This window comes from Urocitellus parryii, chromosome 6 (genome assembly GCF_045843805.1).
Source record: "Urocitellus parryii isolate mUroPar1 chromosome 6, mUroPar1.hap1, whole genome shotgun sequence".
Classification (NCBI taxonomy): domain Eukaryota; kingdom Metazoa; phylum Chordata; class Mammalia; order Rodentia; family Sciuridae; genus Urocitellus; species Urocitellus parryii.
In genome coordinates this window covers 74,466,944-74,489,776 of record NC_135536.1, presented here as the reverse complement: position 1 = coordinate 74,489,776, position 22,833 = coordinate 74,466,944, and the positions used below count along the sequence as shown (strand labels likewise).

General features: G+C 43.0%; 1 protein-coding gene across 2 annotated transcripts; it reads right to left on the bottom strand.

The window, feature by feature from the left end:
• Positions 1 to 16,539: 16,539 nt before the first annotated feature.
• Positions 16,540 to 20,209, bottom strand: Otx2 (orthodenticle homeobox 2). 2 transcript variants are annotated; one of them, XM_077800216.1, is made up of 3 exons: positions 20,113 to 20,209; positions 18,965 to 19,140; positions 16,540 to 17,160 (listed from the first exon to the last, which is right to left on the bottom strand). In XM_077800216.1, exons 1-3 carry the CDS (start codon positions 20,207 to 20,209, stop codon positions 16,540 to 16,542), a joined length of 894 nt encoding a protein of 297 aa, XP_077656342.1. The 2 variants fall into 2 exon arrangements, with proteins under 2 accessions (XP_077656342.1, XP_026239912.2); XM_026384127.2 differs by having other exon boundaries at positions 18,965 to 19,116.
• Positions 20,210 to 22,833: the final 2,624 nt, after the last annotated feature.

Genomic DNA, 22,833 nt, shown 5'->3' with positions numbered 1-22,833 from the left:
TTGTTTAACCACTGAACCATATCCCAGCCCTATTTATTTATTTATTTTATTTTGAGACAGAGTATCCCTAAATTGCTTAGAATCTTGCTAAATTACTGAGGCTGGCTTTGAACTCACCATCCTCCTGACTCACCCTACCAAGCAACTGAGATTACAGGTATGTGCCACCAGACCTGGCTATTCCTATTTTATTATTAAAGAAGATATGAACATGTGGCCAAACACAGTGGCTCATGCCTGTAATCTCAGCTGCTTAGGAAGCTAAAGCAGAAGGATCACAAGTTCGAGGCTAGGCTGGACAACTTAAGGAGACCTGTCTCAAAAGATAAAAAGGACTGGGGATGTACTCTGTGGTAGAATACTTGTTCAGCATGTACAGGCCCCTGAGTTCAATCCCAGTACAAACACACACACACACAAAAAAAGAAGAACTTCTAGTAGGATCAGTACTAGTAAAACTTGCTAAAATTCCTAAATTTCTACTAGGACATGAAAAATAAAAACAGAAATACTCCATTTTCCTCAAAATCAACTAGTTTCTAAGTTTAGCTATCAAGGTGATATGAAATTTGTCATTTACCTGGCATATAACCCATTACTGACAGCACCATATTTTCTTCTAGTTTAAAAATTCCAAAGGTTGGGCACAGTTGCCCAAACCTGTAATCCCAGGAATGGAGGTAGGAAGATCTCAAGTTCACAGCCATCCTAATCAACTTAGTGAGGCCCTAAGCAACCAACTCAAATAGAGTTTATACATCTTGAGTATTTTGCTAAATCTGTTCAATTCCAATCAATCAAGAGCCTCACAGTGACAGCTGAGGCTTAAATTGGACCTAATAAGAGTACTTTTTCAATTGCCTTTTTCTAAATAGAATAAAGCTGCTCACCATTCTGCCCCTGTCTCTATCTCCCCTGCCTTGGTGGCCAGGGGAAGGAAATGCTGGCCATCTTTCAGTCCTGACAAAGATGGAAAAAGAGAAAGGTGCTAAGCAATGGATGGACTGCCAAGTTCATGCCAGCTGTAAAAAGGGAAATATTAAAGCCACAGCAGCCTTTTTGAGAAATCATTGATGCCAGGCACCACAAGAAGGAAATCTGCATTGGCAGGTTTTGTTATTTTTTAACTTGACCCTGATGATACCGGCTGGGCTACCTGTGCTTTCTGCCAAAGAAGTGTCAGATGAGGGAGGAAGTTTGCACACCTGGTGAATTCAACCTCACAATGCCATTTTGGAGGCAGGAAAGAGAGAAAAAGGCAACTACAGAAATGAACAGAGCCATGAAATAGAAACTAGGGAGGAGGAGGAAGAGTAAAGAAACAAACACTTGAGAGGAATTCTTTTATGACATTTTTAAAGATCGTATTACACCACAGGGACAGTAATAATTAAATAGTATATATTGGCCCCAGAGTGTGAGAATACACCACTCTGGATTTGAATTTTTGTACCTAGAGCTCAAAAGTGAACTCCATATCAACCACTGTGTCTATCTTAGAGCTTGATGACCTATTTGGCTAGGCTGCTATTCTGTGGAGTTTCCAATTGCATGTAATTAAACATTAAGTAGTTTTTTAATGGGCTGGCTTTCCCAAAAGGGCCTCTCTTTAATTTATTTACAATCATTATGTCTGTCAAAAATACTAAGTAATTGCTATTGCCCATTCTAGTGACTTTGGTCATTCCTTTAACAACTCTGTTTTTTGGGGGGTGTTTGTTTTTGTTTCAGGAGTCTGAGGCAATTGGAGAGGATGAAGGAGGGGGTAGTTTCAAGTCAAAGCCAAGCTTGTTAGCAGCAACTGCCATACAATAGAGCCAGGTCACAAGACATCATATGGAGCTTCAGCAGATCCCTACACCCTGAGACACATCTTGTGTGCTCTGACCTCCCTTCACACCCAGGACACCTGGACAGGAACCCGGAGATTTGGATGATGAATACCACAAAATGTGCTTCTACTCATTTGAATACTGAGTTCTATTCAAATGTGTTTTGGAGGGGGAAAATGTTTTCATTCATCAGAGTGCCAACAAACATTAAACTTCCACATAGCTTTAAACCCCAAAGTGCTTTCCTTTTGACTCAGAAGTCTCTGGCTCTTGCACTCACCACCCAGCATTGGATTCTCCCTTAAACATAAATGTGAGCTTCTGGAAGCTGAAACTTTTGTGTTCCAGATCTAGAATGGTGCCTGGAACAGTATTTGCTAAATGGATTGATATATCTTTAATGATAGCCCCAACTTTTCTAAATTCTAAAGAAATTTTAATTGGAAACTTAATTTTGAATAAGTGTGACACCCAAAACGTTTCCTGTAGTCATTCTAACATATATTTTATGGCATCTAAGGCCAGAAAAACATTATGGTTTTATTACCCATCTAATTGTTAGTAATTCAGTTGGTGTTCATTGTCTGAAGAAATTTACAATGGCTGTGAGAAGTTGGCAATGCGGCTTGGTTATTCTTTCAATCTCCTGAGGGGGTCAAAACTAAAGTGTCTTCAAGGCAAATACTGACTCTTATTAAGTAACTACATTTCCTTATGGAACAAATGCAAATTCATATGAACCTACCGAAATCCCTTTGGCAATAACACCATTAGTGACATACAACTGTCAAGAGAACTGAAAAGTAAGAGATGAGTTTAATAAGCACACAGTTAGATAAATTATAGAGGAAAACTCACATCTAAAAGGTCATTTAGTAGTATGTCCACCCTTGGCAAATATGAAACATTTCCCCAAGGTGCAATTGCAAGTGTTCTTTCTTTCCTAGCTTTATATGTTCTAAATTGGAGTCTCTGCAACTTCCCTGGAGGGACTTCCATAGCTTGTGAGAGGTCATCATTAAGAAATTTCTTGATTTCATTTCTTCAAATTAGCCCCTTGGACAACCTGACTGGGAACAATTCTTCCTGGCTGCTGGTAAAGCTTCTTCAGACACTTGTAGGTGCAGATAGTTGTCAGGTCCTTGCTCCATCCAGACATCACAAAGGACATGTCACCTCCCTGCCTGTGTCCTGAGACATGTTTTGCTTTTCTAATCTTAAACAAATTGCTTGCTTGCTCAGACCTGTGTGCTGAAGACCTGCCAAAGCCGATGACTCAAGGCAGCTTCACTCTTTGCAAATGTGGTCCATTTGCTGATTCAGTCTTTCTTGAGGTATCAGGCTCTCCAGCCACTTACTCGTTTTCTCCAAAATTCCTTAGAGAGCTGATCGCCATCTTCAGTAAATTCATTTGAACAAATTCATTAGCTTCTTCTCTTTTTCTGCCATCTTCCATACTAGTTGATTTGCATAAAGTTTTTTTAAAATATTCCCAATTATTTCCTTACTTCTTTTTTAAACTAAAAGCATGATTTATAAGGACTTCCTTACTTTATCATTAAACCGCTTTACCTTACTTTTCTTATTTAATGCCAAAGTTTAGGGGGGGAAGCGTAAAATGTGCTGGCAGTTCTTTTTGAGCTACAGTTAAAAGAGTATTAAAACTATGTTTTGACAGTGTTTTTAGAAGTGAATTAACTTACATTACATGGTAATAAATATGCCAGCGTCACTCATCTACAGTGAAAGTGGGTTAGTGTAGAGAATGCTTGGAACTGGGAAAGAACCACTTGCAATGATGGGGAAATATTTTAAATCTTCAGTGGACAGTACTAGAAACATATTTTTAAAACAGTAGGGTGAGCCAGGTGCTGTGGTACATCCTGTAATCCCAGCGACTTGGAGGGTTGAGGCAGGAGGATCCCAGCCTGGGCAATTTAGTGAGACCCTGTTTCAAAATAAGTTTTTAACAAGAAAGGACTGGGATGTTGCTCAGTTGTATAATGCCCCTGGGTTCCATCTCCAGTTCCACAAAAAATTAAAAAATAGAAATAAAAATAAATACCCCCCCAAACAGAAAACAACAACAAAACAGTAGAGTGGCTTGTTTTATTACAACTTGATCCCCTTGTCAAATCTATCTTTGCTCTTACTTCCTTCTTTTCAAGTGTATCTGTGGATTTTTAAATCTTCATGGTTTTTGTGATTGTTAAACAAAGATAGAGACTATTATAATAAAGGCAAACACAATACAAAATAAACTTAACCATGCAGTTATGCTACATCTATAGTTTGACATATTCTATACATATTGTATAACATTTCTTCTTAAATTCTTCCTATTACATCTGTTCCAGTTCTTTCAGTGTAAGGAGTACAGTCCAGCATCAGTCTATCATGGCTTCTGACTCTAGTTTTTATTTAAATTTTTGTGTGTGTGTTACTAGGGATTAAAGCCAAAGGTGCTCTTCTACTGAGTCATATCCCTAGCCCTTTTTATTTTTTTAATTTTGAGACAGGGTCTTGCTAAGTTGCCAAGGCTAGACTTGAACTTGCAATCCTCCTGCCTCAGTCTTCCTGAGTCACAGCTGTGTGCCACCATACCTGGCATGACTTTGACTCAGTTTTGCTAGTAGAGGGCTGACTACAATAACAATGGCAATAATCATGATAACACTACAAGGAATATAGATTGAGTACTTACTATCTGCCAAACACTGAGCTAAATGCTTTAATCCTCACAACAATCTGAGAAGGAAAAAGTGGTGTTTTTCCTATTTTAAGGATAGGGACACAAAAAACCACAGAGGTCTTAAATATTATCTTCATAAGGAAAATATCTACTGTGTTATAGAGAAGCTTAGATTTAAACCAAGGCATTCCCATCTCTTAAAGTCAATACTTAAAAACTATTCTAAAGTACTCCCTTGGTAAATTTAGAGGCTTTTTTTTTTTAAATAAAGAAAAATAAGTATTGATTTATGTTTCCTAAGCCACTTGAAAGTGACTCCTAATTAAATACTGTGGTTTCCACAATGTTAGGAGAACTAGACATAGGAGGAAAAAATCCAATTCATGTATGAGTTTGGGTAGAATCAAAACTCAAAATCTTCAGGAAATAGCAGGACAAACAGAGCCTTCATTTCTATAAGAGAAGGTACAGACTTCTCTTGGCACCAAATCTACTTAGGTTACCAATGAAATGTACAAATGTAAAAGTTAGAGACAAATGAAAACTGATCTCTGGAAAATAGTAAATTTGCTGATTTGGACAGATCTTTGAAAGATTGAGTAAATCACCTAGTGCAATGCTCTTCTTATTTGTTTAAGATATATGTAAATCATTTCAATATAGAGATCAATCCTGTTACCATCATCATTATCACCATCATCATGAAGATGTTGCAACACCAGGCCAAGAAAACAGACGCTTGGTTTCCTACTGGTCTAGCTTCTGGACTCTTCCCAGACCACCTCTCACAAAGCACAAAGATATAGTATTAAGAAATAGTTCTAGGGGCTGGGGATGTGGCTCAAGCGGTAGCGCGCTAGCCTGGCATGCGTGCGGCCCGGGTTCGATCCTCAGCACCACATACAAACAAAGATGTTGTGTCCACCGAAAACTAAAAAATAAACATTAAAATTCTAAAAAAAAAAAAAGAAATAGTTCTAAAATTTTATTCCCTTCCAAATACTCTGTGATAGTTTACCTCTTATCTGTCCAAGCAAATGCTGTGACTCTATGCTGTCTGAAGTTTGTATCAGTGAGACACTGGAGCCAAGGCAGATCTTAAGCAGTAATAATACTTGAATGTTTATATCATAGCTATTTCCGAGTAATCTGTAGACAATCACAGTGTTACCAAATTCACCACTTTATCAGTGACTTTTTATCATAATAGGTGTCCCTTTAGCAATTGTATACAAGGTACCCATCCTATGGCTTCTCTGTTTCCCTATTACTAATTATAGCTGGTGTTTTTATAATGTATCATTTTTGGGAGAAGATACCAAACAATGGAGTAGAATGTGCAAATATCAGTTAATTAAAAAGGTAGGGCAGCAAACAAAGGATGTAGGAATGAAGTTCATGGTAAAACACAATGGGATGTCCCTGATGCTGTTTGCTAAGGACTGAAATTCTGCATATGTCAAGTTGTTCTTTGATCCTGTTCAAAGGAAGTTATTGCTAAAAATGCCTAAATAATTTTTTACTTTCACATCAATAGCCCATTTCCAACATAGGAATCTTAAAAACATGTCATTAAAATAGCTGCAGTGTTGTGCTTTTCAACTTTCTTATCTGTCAATCCTCTCTAGAGTATCTAACAAAATCAAATAAAATTATTTAATTAGCATATTACGATAGCAGGGGCAGAATACTTCCACCAAGCAGTAGGAGCTTATTTCTAGGATTCCAGACTAGAGCTGAATACCCTGGTATAGGAGGCTAAAGCTGTTCCCTCTAAACATGTGAAAACTCCAAATGGCATTAGTTCCCCCAACAAGCCACTTTGTCTGGTCTCCCTTGGAGCACTGACACACAGGACAGCTCTTGTTCACCAGGATACTCCTTTCCTTTATTCTCTCCTGCCTTCTGCCTTATTTTTGACTCCTTTTGGCTGTGAACCATGCCAAATTAGTAAATGGTGATCTGTACTGACCTGACAGATTGCAAATATAAAGCCATTTCAAAATAATAAAACCAATTACAGAGCTTTGCTTTTTAAGGCTTTTTATTTGTTTAAGGTGCATTTTCTCTGTGCTGTTTAGCAAAAACATCCATTTCCAGAGGCTTTTTCTAGTCCTAGTCACAGTGATGTTGTTCAAAGTTTATTGGACAGGGAACACACACAGTTACCTTTCCAACCTTTCTAATTTGTATTGGATTCTAAGCTCCCACATCTTGGCCCTCGGGCATTTCCCTTGATAAAGCCCTCCTACCTTCAGTCCAACAAAGACCAAAGACTTTGGATATGAAATTTTTAAAGTAACCACTGGAGAAGAGGCTTCAATTGTACTGGCCCAACTGGCAATCTGTGGAAGGCCACATGAATTGCTCAGAGATAACGCCCTTGCCTTTCACCTTGCGGTCACCAGTTTGAATCAAGCAGAGATTAACAGTGTCCAAGGGTTGTTATCATCTGGTGATGGCTTGGGAGCTGATATGAAATAAATTGCTAGTATCTTGCGTCTACTTGCCTGAGGTCGCCCAGTTCAGACTATTTTAGGACCAGATCCAAATCTTGACTGCAATGGTTACTCTAAATGGAAGCCTCTGCACAAGGATCAAATGCTAAATAAACCCATAGATTATACTTCCTCTTGCACTAATGGAAGATATCCTCTCAGACAAGGTTGGACGTAAGGTGGGGAGTTATGAGTGAGGAAATGGGCAAGGTCTGGATATTCTGAATGACAAACCTCTATTTAATTCTACTCTGGGTCCCCTACTAATAATTACACCACATTAATCTTGGTTCCTTCAACTGGTTGGTACAGCCATGCCCTCTTCTGACTTAGGAGGTCTACCCCATTGTTTCATCTACCTTCAACAAGCTTTAAGAAAAATAAACTTTTCAACAGAAAAATTGGGGAACCTAAGTTGGTAAGCATAAAAAGAAAACACCAATTTAGACTAAATTTGCTGAAAATTTTAGTAATGGCCAAATAATTGCTTTTTGTTGTTGTTTTGTTCTAAGAGGATCTTGATCTGAATCTTAAAATAATTTGCTATAATTTTCTACTTTATATTTCTTTTATAAACACTACCAAAAGTTACTTTTCTTTGATTAATTTCGAATTTGTCAGATATAAAGAGCCTCATTTAGACCTAACGGTACCGGATTTATAAAAACAAAAAAATTGGGGGAATGATGTTTTAAAAAAAAAATCTTTCAAAAAGTGAAGGATTGTTTTAAATTTTATTGGGCTGCCAGGGTATCCAGTCATTATGGAGAAAAACAAGATTCTCTAAGTACTCCCTTCATTAATAACATATATGCATCATAAAGACCAGTGGCTCCTAATTCTGGATGGCCAGAGATCCTTTTGTAAATCTGAACAATGGATCTTCTGCCCAGAAAACTACACTGCATACACAAACAAACACAAAAACAAATCTTCCATACAATTGAAAGAAATTCATTCATTCTATAAAACCTATCTATGGACAACTACTCCCAAAAGATGCCTGAACCACAGAATAAGAATCTTTGAAAAGCATACCAACTTCAGCATCTTTTATTAAAAGTGTTACTAATCCACTCTTCTTAACACATATAAAGGAAGAGAAAAAAGAAGACAAAGCAAAGCATCCATTTAAAATAAGCAGGAATCAAATTAGAGGTTTAATTAAGTTAAATTATATGAATGCATGTACCAAGTTTTTCACTTCTCCCCATCCCAAAATCCTAGCCAATGGTCACTTTTAATATCAAATAAATGCCATGTTTTTAGTAAAAAGTAATTAAATACTGAGTGCCTGTGAGCCTTCTAAAGATTCAAGTGGTCAACTTGGACTAGCATTTAAAAGAGAATCAATTTAATCAACCAGAATAGCTGTTAAAAGATGGGTTTCAATTTGCAACTTGCATTGATTTAAAATACAAAATAATGTAGATTCCTCTTTCCAAAATAATTTGATTTCACTTTAAATTTCAATTAAAAATACATAATATATTTTTATTTTATTTTTGTCCAAGCATCTGCATCTGCCTTCTCTCAAGCATCTGCCTTCTCTCTCTCTCTCTCTCTCTCTCTCTCTCTCTCTCTCTATATATATATATATATATATATATATATATATATATATATATAAATTATTTTCCCAGCATTAAGCACTAGCAATAAGGTTAGCTCGAACTCTCGAACCCAACATCAAGCTAAGGTCATCAAACACTTGGATTAGTAGCCAAGGACTGGGGCCGGCAGGCCTATGCATGCACCCATTAGTGTTCAAAAGCTCTAACTCAAAACTCATTTTAGGCCAACTCGTTAAACCAGCCGTCTAAATGGACCCTGGCACAGGGTACCCGACTGCTCCATGCGCCAGCTGGTGAGGCCTCGAGTTGGAACCGGAAGCCGCCGCCCCCGCCGCTTAGGCCCAGGAGGCCCGGGTGGGCGCACTTCCGCAGGGAGTGGGAGCAGCGCTGCCTGCATCTCGCTCGCCCTGGCACACTCGGTTCCGGGGTGTAGATCCAGGCCGGGAGGCTGTGTTACCCCAAACCCGGAGCTTGAAGCCAGGCCCGCTTCATCTCCTGCTTCTTTTCACCACAAGGAGCGGGAAGGAGGAAGCTGAGACTTGCAACCCAACGTGCAGCTGCAGTTCGGCGTCCAGAGCGCCCTTATCGGCTTAATGAAAGGACCTGCTGAGTCCCTGCGTGGTTGCACCCACACCCACCACATTCTGATCTTCCCCTTTCCTGTGCTTTCCAGGCCACCCCTGGGGCGCGGCAGCTCCGGTGCCTGAGGCCCAAGCCTTCGCTTCGCTGAGCGGGCGCGACCCCACAGTCTGCCACTCCGCAGGGGACTTGGCGGTCAGGCCACGTGCCGCCTCCTTCGGGCGGGACACAGTAGCTTCGAGGCCCGCTTCCGGGGGTGGTGACCCTTCGAGGTGCTGGTTGGGGGATGGTGATCCAGTCGTCCCAAGCAAGTGGCCTGAGACCACGCCTTAGCCACTAGAGTAACTCCCTGCCTCCTTGGGTACTATTTCCAGATTCTCCAAATGAAGTTTGGGGGCGCCTCACGCAGAAAGGGGAAGTCCCCTAGGGCGATGCAAATGTGCACTTTGCAGCCAGAGAAGATCCAGCTTTCGGGGACTTTGGCTTCATTTATTTGTTGGGTGAAAGGTGCAAATAGAATATGAGTATACAGCGCTTTTTCCAAGTACTCAGAGAAACTCCAGGACACTCTCCTTTTTCTGGAGCCAAGGTTGCTGTCAGCAGGTCCTTAGCGCTGTCGGCGGTGCGCAACCCTGCCCCCAAACCTCCCTGCGGCCAGCGGAGAGCTCCGCGAGTTTCCCGCATGTGGCTGGCTGTGAAGGGACGAGCAGCCTCTTTGGGGTTGCATCCTGAGATGGCCCGAGGCCGAGAGGTTCAGGAGTCCCCAGCGAGGGCCTTGGTCTGCCGGAGTCATCAACTTTCGAGAATCCTTCTATTAAGACCTGGAAAGGAAAGGACAGTGACCCGCATCCCGCCCCTTTATGTCTGAAGGTGACCTTACGCCTACAGGCAGGTTTTTCTCTCCCCTTTCCCGGACACTAGGCAGGCACTATGCGGTTGTTAAGTAGGTTAAAGAAAGAACACAGAAGTCTCAGGCTTTGCAGGGAAGAACGCCTCTTCTTAAGAGCATCGCAGCTAAAAAGTGGTTTGGTTGTAAGCTGATAATCAGGTAGCTGTGGTCAGACTCCCGTTCCAGAACCTCACTACTCAAAGACCATGTTATCACATAACGTCCATTAGGCCTCAGTAATCCTCCATCAACGCATTTTAGAGCCATTTGAATGTTAAGGAGATTTTTATTAATGGACCATGATCCTAAAATGTGTCTATTGGTTCTAGGAACAGATTTTAACAACTCAAGGTTGTGACAGTGATTTTCCGGTTTCACTGTAGCCCACATCCTCTGGAGAGTTTGGTAGAGAGTGAGGGCAGGGACTAAAAGAGAACATTAACCCTACCCAGGACTTGGCTCCTAAGGGATGCTTTCCAGTTTTTACTCCAAGACCTGGGACTGAGGGCTAGCAAGTCCTCAGGGTAAGTTAACTGCTTTTCTGTAGCTCCCAAGGGAGCATATACTGATCCCTTCATGAACAATCCAGGAAGGACAAAAAGCAATCTGTAATCCTACGGCTACTAGAAACTGACATTTTCATAGAAACCCATGACTGAAAATATCTACTAGTGATGGGAAGTAGACTAAGAAAACTTTAATGAAAGACCCCTTCCCCACCCCTGCAGTAGGCATATTAAGGCCAGGGAACTAGATAAGGCAGCAGAGGATTCCATATGATTTTTTTTTTTCTAAGAGAGAGTGAGAGAGGAGAGAGAGAGAGAGAGAGAGAGAGAGAGAGAGAGAGAGAATTTTTAATATTTATTTCTTAGTTCTCGGCGGACACAACATCTTTGTTGGTATGTGGTGCTGAGGATCGAACCCGGGCCGCACGCATGCCAGGCGAGCGCGCTACCACTGAGCCACATCCCCAGCCCTCCATATGATTTTTGGACACCTTTTTTTCCTTGTAATTCTGAAACAGATATCAATTCAAACTTTGCCAATTTACTACTAAATTTTCTGTGGGATTCCTTTTTGGTACCTTTTTGTTTGTTTGAGCCCCACCACCACCACCACCAAAATGCTATGTTTCCACTATGAATTGAAAGTAAGGGGTGGACGAGATAAAAGAATAAAAGTTAGCCATAGACTCATGCTGTTTGATTTTCCCTCTAGGAGGAAATACAAAATTTGAAGCCACCTTTCCCCCATGGTGGTCTGGTTGTTGCAGCACCTATACTTATCTTTGACAAATGGATTGGTTTTGGTAGGACTCTTTTATTTGAATTTGCTTATTGTTTGTTTGCAGTCAATAGCAAGTTGAATTTTAAACATAAAACATAGTGCTTGCTAGAGAGGAAGACTGGTTGATTCTCTTTAGCATTGGGGGGGGGTCCTCCCTTAGTTGTGAAGACTTCAGCATGGTGGAGTTCTTTCAAATGCATACTTGTTTCCTCCTCCTCTCCAGACACTTCTGCATACAGAAGCTTCCTTCAGTTCCTGATTTGGTTCAGTTTCCTTGTAACTGCTTCCATTAGAAAAACTAACAGTGGCTACATTTCATTTTAAACAAGTAAATAATTTTTAAAAGAACATTATTCAAAGTCTCATGTTGCTATTAACAGGCAGTTTGGAAGAGATGCTCCAAGCAGTCCTATACAACGTGTTTCAATATACCGGTGCACTGGAGTTTCACATGTAATGTTAATTCTGTCCGAGACAAATCCTGTAATCTTCAGTTTCAGAGCCCAATACCGAAAAACATCAGGGTGGGTTTCATTGGGGGTTTTGCTCCTCTGTTCCAAGGAAAAGTCCCAGGGTTCCAGTCTTTTGTATCCCAGTAACCCAAGGGCATAAATGGGGCATTGGGAAAATCACAGCAACCTGCTGTAACCGGGTGCAGGGAGCTTTAAGGAAGAAAAACAGAGGTGGCTCAGAGAACTGCTGGCAGATCTGAGCATACAGAAGCCCGATGGGGGTTTGGAACCTTTAGTGGCTCAAGTGGGAGAGAGAGAGGTGTCTTCTTAAATGTTTCCAGGTAAGGAAAGTACCTTACTTGGAGGTCATAGCTGAATCTGACCTTACATGTTCCTGTTTTGATTGTTTTCTAAGATGTCTGATTTCATTTGCATGGGATGCGCCGTCTTCTTTGTGCTCCTCTTTTGTGTGATTAAAAAACCATCTCTGTACGCAGTAAACCACCACCCAACACTGGCAAGCATGGTTTTGGGTTACAGCTTTGTTGGGGTAACAACAGCCAGGTTCGCACCCGGCATGAGATGCGGGTTCAAACAAGTGGTGTGCGCGCCCTGGCTGGCTGCCTCTGGTTAAGTAGAGGCTTGTGTGCGGCTTCTGCGTTGCAGGTAACCGGAAAAGGTGCATTGCAAGTTGGCGCTGCCCAGACGCCAAAAAGGTCACTTCCCCATTCTCGAACTCGCCTCAGGCTATGCCGGGTCCAAAGATAAAAAGAAAGAACGTTCGAGGGAAAACGAAATACAGGGGAGTAGGAGAAAAGGGATGAGCCAAGGGTAACAATTCCCCCCGCCCCCTGAAAACCCCAGCTCAGCGTCCGGGCTCCCAGCAGAGGGCCGGAATCCTCCAGACCCACTAGCCAAAGCACCTGGCTTTCCCGGGAGGGTCCCCGGGGACCCAAGGCAGGACCAGCTGGGTCCCGTCTGTCCCAGGACGTGAGAGGCCGCAGGCGCGGCGGGAGGCCCAGCGGTGGCTGTGGCTGCGGCCTGTCCCTTCACTGACTGGAAGACAGGTCCCCTTCCCAGCCGTCTGCAGCGCAACCTCCCGGGAGTCGTGAAAACTAGCAGCCGTGGGCCCCTCCAGTCTCTTTCGCCTTCTGGCCAACTCTCTCAGTCAGTCGGCTTTGCTTTAGCTCCTTCGGGCGCGGGGAGCTCGCCTCCTGCCGGGGCCACTCCCAACCCCCCGAAGCCGAAGTGACCCCAGAACTCTGCCAGATTTTGAGGCTACCCAGAGACAGGCGCCCAGGCCTGCGACTGCAACAGAAGCCTGCCTTCAGGTCGCCGGGTGGGCTGGAATGAAGGGGTTGCGCTTCCGCCCGCGTGCAGGCCTGGTGGCGCTGCCTCTGGCTCTACAGAGGCCCAGGGCTGTGGGTCTGCGCACGCGAGCTCAGCCCAAGTCCACTGGGCCTAGTGGGCGGGCTGCGGCTGCGGAGAGGATCTGGGTTCGGAACAGGACGGGAGCCAGGCACGAAAGAGCGCAACTTGGCCTGATGAAAAGCTCCACCTAGTCCCCTTCCTTGTCCCGCAGAGCTGTGCAAGCGGCCCAGGGGGGCGGCACCAGCTTGCAAAGCCGACTGGTTCAGCTACCCCCGCTTGGGATCCCGGAGGCAGAGATAGGAGTGCTTTCCCCAGGTGACTCCAGTTGCCATTCAAGATTTGGAAAATGTAAGCCTTAAGAAAGAGTGCCGTGAGTCCGGGCGCACAGCACCCGCGGCCTCCGTGGGCCGCCTTGAACTCACACCTCGCACCACGTTTACTCGCAGTCCCGCCCCGAGCCTCCACGTCTGCCGCCTTTGTCGACAGCGCTGAGGTGGGGACACTAATAGCAAAGGTGAGATTAGAGGGAAGCGTGTGGGAGAGGGAGTTGAGAAAACTGACCATTATCTAAAACCAGGGGGGTTCCAAAGCCCGAATTTAATTGACTTGATTGAATTTCTCTTATCTAGGAAGGGAAGAAACATTCTCAAGGTGAAATGCAAAGGGCCAAGAATCTTTGTGGGAAAGATAAAGGTTTGGGGCAACTGATCTTACCAAAACCATCTACCTCCACCCTCATCTCTGCCTTCCATTACATGCCCCTTTATTCTATTGTCGTCTCACTTTTCCTTAATTGCCAATATGCATCTGAAGTAGCGTCCTGACAGCTTTTGGAGGACAGCGTCATTTCAGTACCAGGGAACACCGTCACTGGGCTTAACTTCATTAAATCCGGTCTTGACCACAGTGGTGATCAAACTCTCTGGCTGTCTTTAAGCCAGTGCTCGCTCCCCGCCCTCTTTCCCTCCCTGTTGCCTTTGCTCAGGGGGAATTCATTTCTACTTTCTCCATCATCCAACGGGATTTAACTGCGAGGTTTCAGACAAACGAAGTTGTGTAAAGGTGATGGAAAAAAAAAATTAGTTTCAGAGGATGCTTAGGCCTCCTCTTTCTAACCTCGTTTTAAGTTTCAGTTGAGAAACTGTATTTGCTGAGTAGCCCGACATTTGCCGTCATTATTGCTTTTTAAGAAAAGGTAATCTTTCCCGTCCCTTTGTGAGGCTTCCTGAAAACTCAAAGCAGTGTGCGAAATTGGTTATTTGGGATCTGCTTTACTATTGCAGGAGAAAAGCTGGGAGATTAAGACTCTGAATCTGAGAAAAACTTAAAACACTCGGCCCCAATTTTACTTCTGGTTTAAGGATGAATATTATCAGTAGGTACTGGAAAATCTTGCCAAATTTCAAGGTTAAGTGTTGATTGTAAAGCTATTGCATTATTGTATTTCCTTTAGCAGGACAACAGTTTACCTATTAGGCTGGATGAAGTAGAGTTCAAGAGAGCATGCGCAGGCAGGACGGGAACATGAACTAGACAGAAAACAAAATGGTTGCAACTGCTAACCTTCATTTAAAAAGTTACAATCAAAAGTCACTAATTTTGGTCAAATTTAAGAACATAATAAGTTTAAAATGAAATTAAATATTGCTTTTACCTGAGGAGCACCATGATCATTGACCCATTTATCTTTTCTGGTGAGTGAACAAAATGCAGGTACAACTGAAAAGGGACCCTTTTTTCCCCTTAACACTTTCTCCCCCCCCCCCCAAAAAAAAAAAAAACTGACCAGGGTGCCTTATGTTCAAGTACTGAAATTATAGGTTTTAAAAGTTTTCTGAAACTCTTTTGTTCAGAAATCACTTCTGCCTGAATTGCTTTCAGATTCTGATTACACTCCCTCTCATGTTTACCTCAGATTTTTTTTTAGAAGTTTTTAAAAAATCCCCCTAATAAGAGAATAGTAACAAGAAATTCCTGTTATTATCATTTTCTGAGAAGTATTCCAGTTCTTCTTCTAAAAATTCCACCTATTTAAAAACTTACTAATAAAGTGCCTAAGGAATAATTCAGGTTTGTAGCAGGGAGGGAAGAGCAAGGATAATAAGATCCTAATGATTGATTGTTAGGCTCTCTAAATTCAATTTCAGAGCAATTCGGATGGAAGCCAAATAATTTACAAACCATTTTGTCATTCATATCTAGTTCATCCATCGATCAACAGCAAAAAGTAAAAATTGCTAATTTCCTTGCTGCTCTACCAAAAACATTTTGGGAAGGTGAAGCTTAATGTAGGATTCTCATTCATAAATAGTGGTGTAAAATTAAACTAGACCCAATGTTGTGCTAGAACCATTTTAATATAATTATACATATCTGCCAAATCCAGGAAGAAAAGGTTTATGCATATATAACTTCCAGTTAACATCTGCAAGCATAAACAACAATGATCTCAGTTTAAAAATTCATCAGGGTCAGAGCAATTGACCAATGTCTCTTTACTGCTAGGCTTACCAACAGTAAAATAACAGATGAATTAATGTCCTTTATTTCTCTTCTCTCACTCTCCTTGTCCAGACATTTTGTCGTAAAGTTTCAGTGCAGCTCACCTCCAGCCAAAAGTAATCTTTTAAAATCAGTACTCAGTTGCTCTGAATTTTGCTTATAATTATAACCTATTTAATCACGAAGAACTCCTGGAGAGGTGGAGTTCAAGGTTGCATACAATAACAGGAGATCACAGTTTTGAAGTCTAGCACAGATTAAAAACCACAGATGTACCATTTATATAAGACACACACTGATTGTCTCTTAAACTACATATTGACTCCTTATGAACATTATTTTTTAAATAAAGTAGTGCATCTAGGACAATCAGTCGCACAATTCACACAGCCCTGAAAAGTTTTTCAGTGCCAACTACCAGTTGGTCATGAAACGTGAATGAGCTTGAGACACTGTTCATTCCTAAGATTCAACCAAGGATTGGCTAAAACATTGGATCACCTCTGCTTATGAAGGCTAGGACCTTCCCTCCCTTCCCTCACAACTTGTTGTGTGATTTTTATTTTTTGGTTGTGTTTGGTTGCACATGGCTAGAATGCATTTGATAGATCACTTTGTAAATCAGGAAAACCAATGATCTAAAACTATGAGAGGATCTTAAGCAGATTGGTTTGTCCATTTCAGGTTGCTGGTTGGTAGGCCCCTTTAAGGCCCTTCATTTTTCCTTCTATGCCTCCTGGAACTTTCATCAGAGGAGTCTGAGCATCATCCCATCTAACTCTTTTAACCAATGCCTGGCTAAAACTGGAATGTCCAGCCCAGCATATTTAAAAATCACCCACAAAAAGAGGTTCTACAGGTCTTCACAAAACCTGGAATTTCCATGAGGATGTCTGATCTTTATAATCCAAGCAGTCAGCATTGAAGTTAAGCTTCCAGGAGGCAGTTTGGTCCTTATAATCCAAGCAATCAGTGGTTGAGTTAAAACCCAAGCTTGAAGCTCCATATCCCTGGGTGGAAAGAGAAGCTGGGGACTGATTGAGATGGCTGGTAACTGCATTGGTACCCATGGGACTCAGTGTGGCCCCTGGTCCAGGAAGCTGGTGATGCATAGGGGTCAAATAAGATCCACAGTCCATGCCCCCAAAGTAGGAAGTTGAGCCAGCATATCCTTGACTATAACCTGAAGCCTGAGTATAGGTCATGGGATAGGACCTCTGCATGCAGGAAGAGGAGGTGGACAAGGGATCTGACAGTGGGGAGATGGAAGCTGGGCTCCAGATAGACACTGGAGCACTGCTGCTGGCAATGGTAGGGACTGAGGTGCTAGAGGGGGGAGTGAACTGGCCACTTGTTCCACTCTCTGAACTCACTTCCCGAGCTGGAGATGTCTTCTTTTTGGCAGGTCTCACTTTATTTTGACCTCCATTCTGTTGTTGCTGCTGCTGTTGGCGGCACTTTGCTCTTCGATTCTTAAACCATACCTTGAAAGGGAAAGAAAGTTCTTTAACATGGATTCAGTAACTTGTCAGGGACAAGAGTGGCTCCTAGATAGAAATCTGTCCTACACAGACAGATGAACTAAGTAGATACTCTCCCTGCTACTAGAGACCCATTACGAGGCACCCTCATATTTGCTTCTGGAGTTGGGGAGGCTCTGTCTAAAAGCACTTGTCCCATCTTGTCCCCAGTGCATAACAATAAATTTTAAGAAAAAATCCCAAACCATATGGCTAAAAATTCTCCACCTCACTTTCTTATTTCTCCTTTAATAGACATACACATAGAAAAATTATATTTTTGATGCAATCATGGTGGAATGTCTTTTGGAGGGAGACACAAGAAAAGAGAGGGTGAACAATGTTGTTATATGCCAACAACAGCAGCTTAAATTCAGACAGTCTATAGTCCCTCTTCCAGGGATCCACAGATAATATGGAGATTGGTTCCATCACCTTATATTCTGTTTCTCCTAGAAAGACTTTCTTACAAAAGAAAGCTCAGAAGACATGATCCTGTTGAGAAAAGCTGTCTTAAAAGCCACTATTTGCTGAAAGGTTCTTTATGAATGGAGTGACTTGGATGTTCTCTTCTTTGAGCTCAAGGAGAGACCCCTCTATAATCTTCGAGGCTCAAATCTGTGCCTTCAGAGTAGTGCCACTCAGCCCATAGATGCCATTTCCTGTACTATGTTCACTGGCCTGTCAACTTAAACCTCTGCCTACAACTTTGAAAATTCTCTTTACCAGCCCTGTTCACACTCTGTAATGAAGGAACAGTGTCTGGTGTGTGAGGGGGGCTTATCAGAGAACTACTGGCATTTTCTGGGGTACAAGTCCTTAATTGTCCTCTTGAATGAGCTCTCCTTTTGATATTATAACTGTGGCAAAGTGGTGCCCCTAAGGCCACACTCAATGCCACCAACCATTCAGAGCCATTTCTTTTCTTCCAGTGAGGACTTTGATTCAATCCTCCCAAGTGCTAAAACTTCTTCCAACCCACTTTGAAAAGGCATTTTCTGCTTTGCAGTTCATGCTGATGGCTGGCAGTGTCACAAACTTGTCCTAGCTGAAGGAGAGACCCAGGTGTGTGTGTGGTTTAGATGCTAAACACTTTTTCCAGAGAACTCTGTATGGGGTTTGATTTCCAGGCAATTCAGAGTTGATTTTCCCTGTTAAGGAGGACTAAACCAAGGGAGAGGTATGTTACTAGAGATATTGTAAAGGCATTTTATCTGCTAAATAACCTAGAACTAGAAAATTTGATTTGATCCCGAAAAAGTCAAAGAAAATACATTTTTATTTATTTAGTAAAAGCACCAACTGTTTCTCTTGCCTGGCTCTGTCACCAAATTTAGGTATGATCTTGAGCAAGTCATTTGCTCTGTTTCTTTATCTATAAAATTATTTAGACCGAAGAGGAGCTAAGATTCTTTCACCCCTCAAAGTCCAGGAATATAGGGGAGGATTTCCACATAGGGGAAGGAAGGGAAGAGCTAAAACCTTGCCACTACCTGAATCTCTGCCCAACAGAGCCCCAAGGACTCATGACAGTAGCTTAACTGACACTCTCATCTTGCAACCTGGACTGAGAGACTCTTGATGATAGGACTAAATGAGAACGGAGAGGCAAAAAAGGGGAGAAAGGAGATTAGTTTATTGGTCCCCATAGAGTCTCAAGCCTTCCTTTGGTCCTAGCAAAGATCTAGGGCTCTCTGAGGTCTTCAACATACATCCCGATTGGGAGAGGGGTGGCACCGTCAGGAAAAATTGCTCAGATCTGCCCTACCTGCACTCTGGATTCAGGCAAGTTGATTTTCAGCGCCACTTCTTCCCGCATGAAGATGTCTGGGTACCGGGTCTTGGCAAACAGCGCTTCCAGTACGTCTAGCTGAGCTCGGGTGAACGTCGTCCTCTCCCGCCGCTGTTTCCGAGGGGTGGCTGCGGGACAAGAAGCCCAGGGCCCTTTAGGGTGGGGGAGCAGTTTCTCAGTCACAGGGGTTTCCGCGGGTCCTCCTTCTATCCCACTTCTATCCCACCTTCCCCCCTCTTCTCCCCCCGCCCCTCCCAACGCTCTCCCCTCCAAGGGCCTCGGCTCAGGACATACTGCCCTTTTCAGAGTAGCACCCAATTCTGAATGAGTTCGGAGATCACTCAGCCAGAGCATTACTTCGAAAGCTAACAAAACAAGCGGGAGAAAAAAGCCCAAATCCTCCCAAATCCACCTCAAACCACAACACAAACGAAAAAGCCACTCGGTTAAATCAAAGCATCTCGGAGGACAGGAAGCTCGGATGGATCGCGCGAATCTGGATCCAGCTCCCTTGGCTTTTAGCACTCCGAGAGCCTTTATTCCTCCATCTTTGAAATGGGAACATAGTTCGTACTTTTATGAGGCTTAAAAAAAACAACAACACAGATCTGATCGGAAAGGAAAGCACCCGCATCTGCGGGAGTCACAACTTCCCCGGATTAAAGGAGAAGGAACTGGGGGTCAGGGGAGAAGTCCGGGCGAGGCGGGGAGAGCTGCAAAGGGCGCACTAGAGAAAACTCCGCTTCTCCAAGAGGGCCCTTCGGAGGAACTAGGAGTGGAGTTATAAGCAAGGGCCTCGCCCCCAAGTGACAAGGGCAGTAACCTTTCTCACTCTACCCCAATGCGTGTCCACTAGTCACTCGAATTACGAATCAAGTGGCATGATTTTCTGCAACTGTTGCAGACCCACCTACTCGCTGCTTCCCAGCCCCTGTTCTCTTCTCGGTCAGTAAATGCCTGGTCTTCAATGCTTCCTTGCAAGGAAAACCCAGCAGGGACCTCACCAGGAGCTGGGATGGGGTCGGCATGACCTCCAAACTCAGGTATGGGGGGAAAAGGGTGTCACAACCCCGTGAAGCGGGCGTGGGGAAGGGCGGGGCAGGAGTGCGGGAGAGCTCACTTACCCGGGTAGCCCACGGAGGGGTGCAGCAAGTCCATACCCGAAGTGGTCAGACTCAGCCCATTGACTGCGTAAGGTGGTTGCTTAAGATAAGACATCATGCTAAGGTTGTTTGGAGGTGCAAAGTCGGCCCAAATGGGGGAGACCCAGCCGGAAGATCTCGGTTCGCCTGGGGTGGACAGGTTCAGGGTCCTTGGTGGGTGGGTTTGCAGTGGTGGAACTAAGGGCAAAACAAACAAACAAACAGAGGTGCTGGTTTACTGCTTCGGAGGCAGCAGCTCTCTCACGTTCCACCACTAACTAAAAAGAGCCCGGGCTCCGCAAGGCAGAGGCTTTTAAAGGACTTGCAGACAACCCCCCTCCACCTCCACCTCCAGCTGCTCGGGAACTAGAGGGGGATAGAGGGAGACCAGATAAACCTGTCTTCCCCACCCCCACCCTAAACTTAAAAAAAAAAAAAGACCCTAAGAAAGCAATTACAATCTGCCTTCCCCAAGAACAAAACCCCACGCCTTCAAATACACACATTGCATTCCTATCCCAACATTTGCATAGAACTCATTGGCTGGCACTAGCTAATTGTCTCAAACAAAACTTGATTGGGGCCATTTGCAGAGACAAAGAACTCTTTGGCTAAATAAATAATGCTGATAACAAAGCCCATTGGTGAGAAACAAAGAAACAATTCAAGAAATCTACCTCTCCCCAGACTGTTGCCTTTCCATGACAGAGATTTTAATTATCTTAGCTTTTTACCACTTTCAACTGCTGCGAACCTAAAATGTCAGTGCATTAAACATCTAAAATACCAACTTGCTAAACAACAAACTTGAGAAAACTGCCCAACCATTATTATTCCACATTTAAAGTCATTTCCAGTAATCATTTTCACCTAATTAGTAGTCTGGATAATTAGATTTCGAGGTAAGTAACAGATTTATTAGGGTTTTGGAGAACCTTGATTATATGTGTCTAAAACAACTAAAGCTAAACAAACAAGTATTTAACTTTTAAGCGACATCCATCAAATATTTAAACATGCTGCAAAAAAAGTGTTCAAGATTGGCATAGGGCTTGCCGGAAATTCTGAAGTAAAGTTAGAATCTCACCCATCAGATAATGACAGGCCCCAACATTTGCAAGTAGAAAGGGTGCACATTTGTAGTGCAAGCCGCTTCCATGTTGAATTTGATGTGTGGAAGCTGCAGATGCTGCAAGAGGAGGCAAATTTTCCGACAGTTGGGTGCTCAACAGCAAAGTTTCCTGCTAACTGGAACTGGCTTTTGCACATTTTAGTTTTGAAGAAAACAGATACATAAACACGAAAGTTGTGAAACTAATGCAATTTCTCCCCACCTTTAGAAAATGAGCTGGGAGGTGGGAGGGGAAAGGAAGAAAAAAAAAAAGTTATTTACTTTCTCTAGTTGAATTCTTCCTGCCACCTCCCAGTACAGAGATTCAAAATAGATGTATACATTAGCTAGCAGTTTGCAGGTTTGCTTTTATTTTCCTAAAATGTGGCACTCATCCTGCAAGGATCTCTCCTTTGAAACTTTGACACTATGGGACATTTCCTCAAAATGGCGGATAGAAGATTAGCAGTTCTCTCTTACTTTTACCAAGGTCTTAAATGAGTTTTAAGGGCGTTAGGTTTTCATATTTATATTACTTAAGACATGGAGGCACAAAGTTCCACTAATGGAACTCAGTTATTGGGACTTCTTCATGATTTCAATTCAGAGCACAAGTCATGCTTTTTCACCCTAAGATATAATTTAATGTAATTTTATAAATGTCCTTCTTGGAGGAGTTGGTATTATTAATCAGTAAAACTAATGCAGTTGCTCCTACGAAGAATTTGTTTTGTATTCTTCTCTTTTCAGGATGCAGTTTATTTAGAGGCTATGAAAGTAACATCGCTTTAAAATACGATCATTTATTTATTTCAATAGCCCCTAAGCTGGAGTCCTTTTTTTGTTGAATACATTACTACCTTGGAAAGTTCTGAACTGCTATAGAGAAAGCTAGCCATAAAGTACACACGAGAAATATGGAAGTGTTCTTACATGTCTAGCTCTCATCCAATTAGAAATGCCTGACACATCATACAATAAAGTAACACATTCCAACATAAAAAAGCAGTAATAGAAAGCAACAGGACAGAGAGCCTTCTTGGAGTTCCTTTGCCCTTGCCCATCACCAAATGGCTAAAATTCTCAGGATAGACTATTTTCACTTTGACTACTGGATCCACCTTTAAAAGAGAAAGAGGAAAACAAAAACAAAACCACGGGGTACTCTCAACGACCAACAGAGGTATTCCCTACCCCAAGAAGTGGCCGTGGGCCCTTCTCTCTAACTTTCGAATCCCTCTACGGACGCCTGTCCCCCTTCCTCTCAAAGCAGTGGAGAAGAGGAAAAAGAAATACCCTTTCAGTATGACCGTTCACGAGGCGAGGTGGCCTCAGGAGAACTCATGCCTAGGAGGAAACGGCGGTAGTGCGGTGAGTCCCAGCAGCCGGTCGGCGCCCGCACCCCCGGGCGCAAGTGGCTCGGTCCGGCGTCCCTGTCCGGCAGCCCCGCAGCCCGGGCGCCCGAGGTCCCGCTCCAGTGCCCGCGTCGGCCAGCGCAGCCTTATATCTAACGGTCAATTCGTGCAATCTGTCGCTTCCCCCTCCCCCCACCTTGTTTTTTTTTTCTTCCAAGAAGCCCATCTACCAGTTGC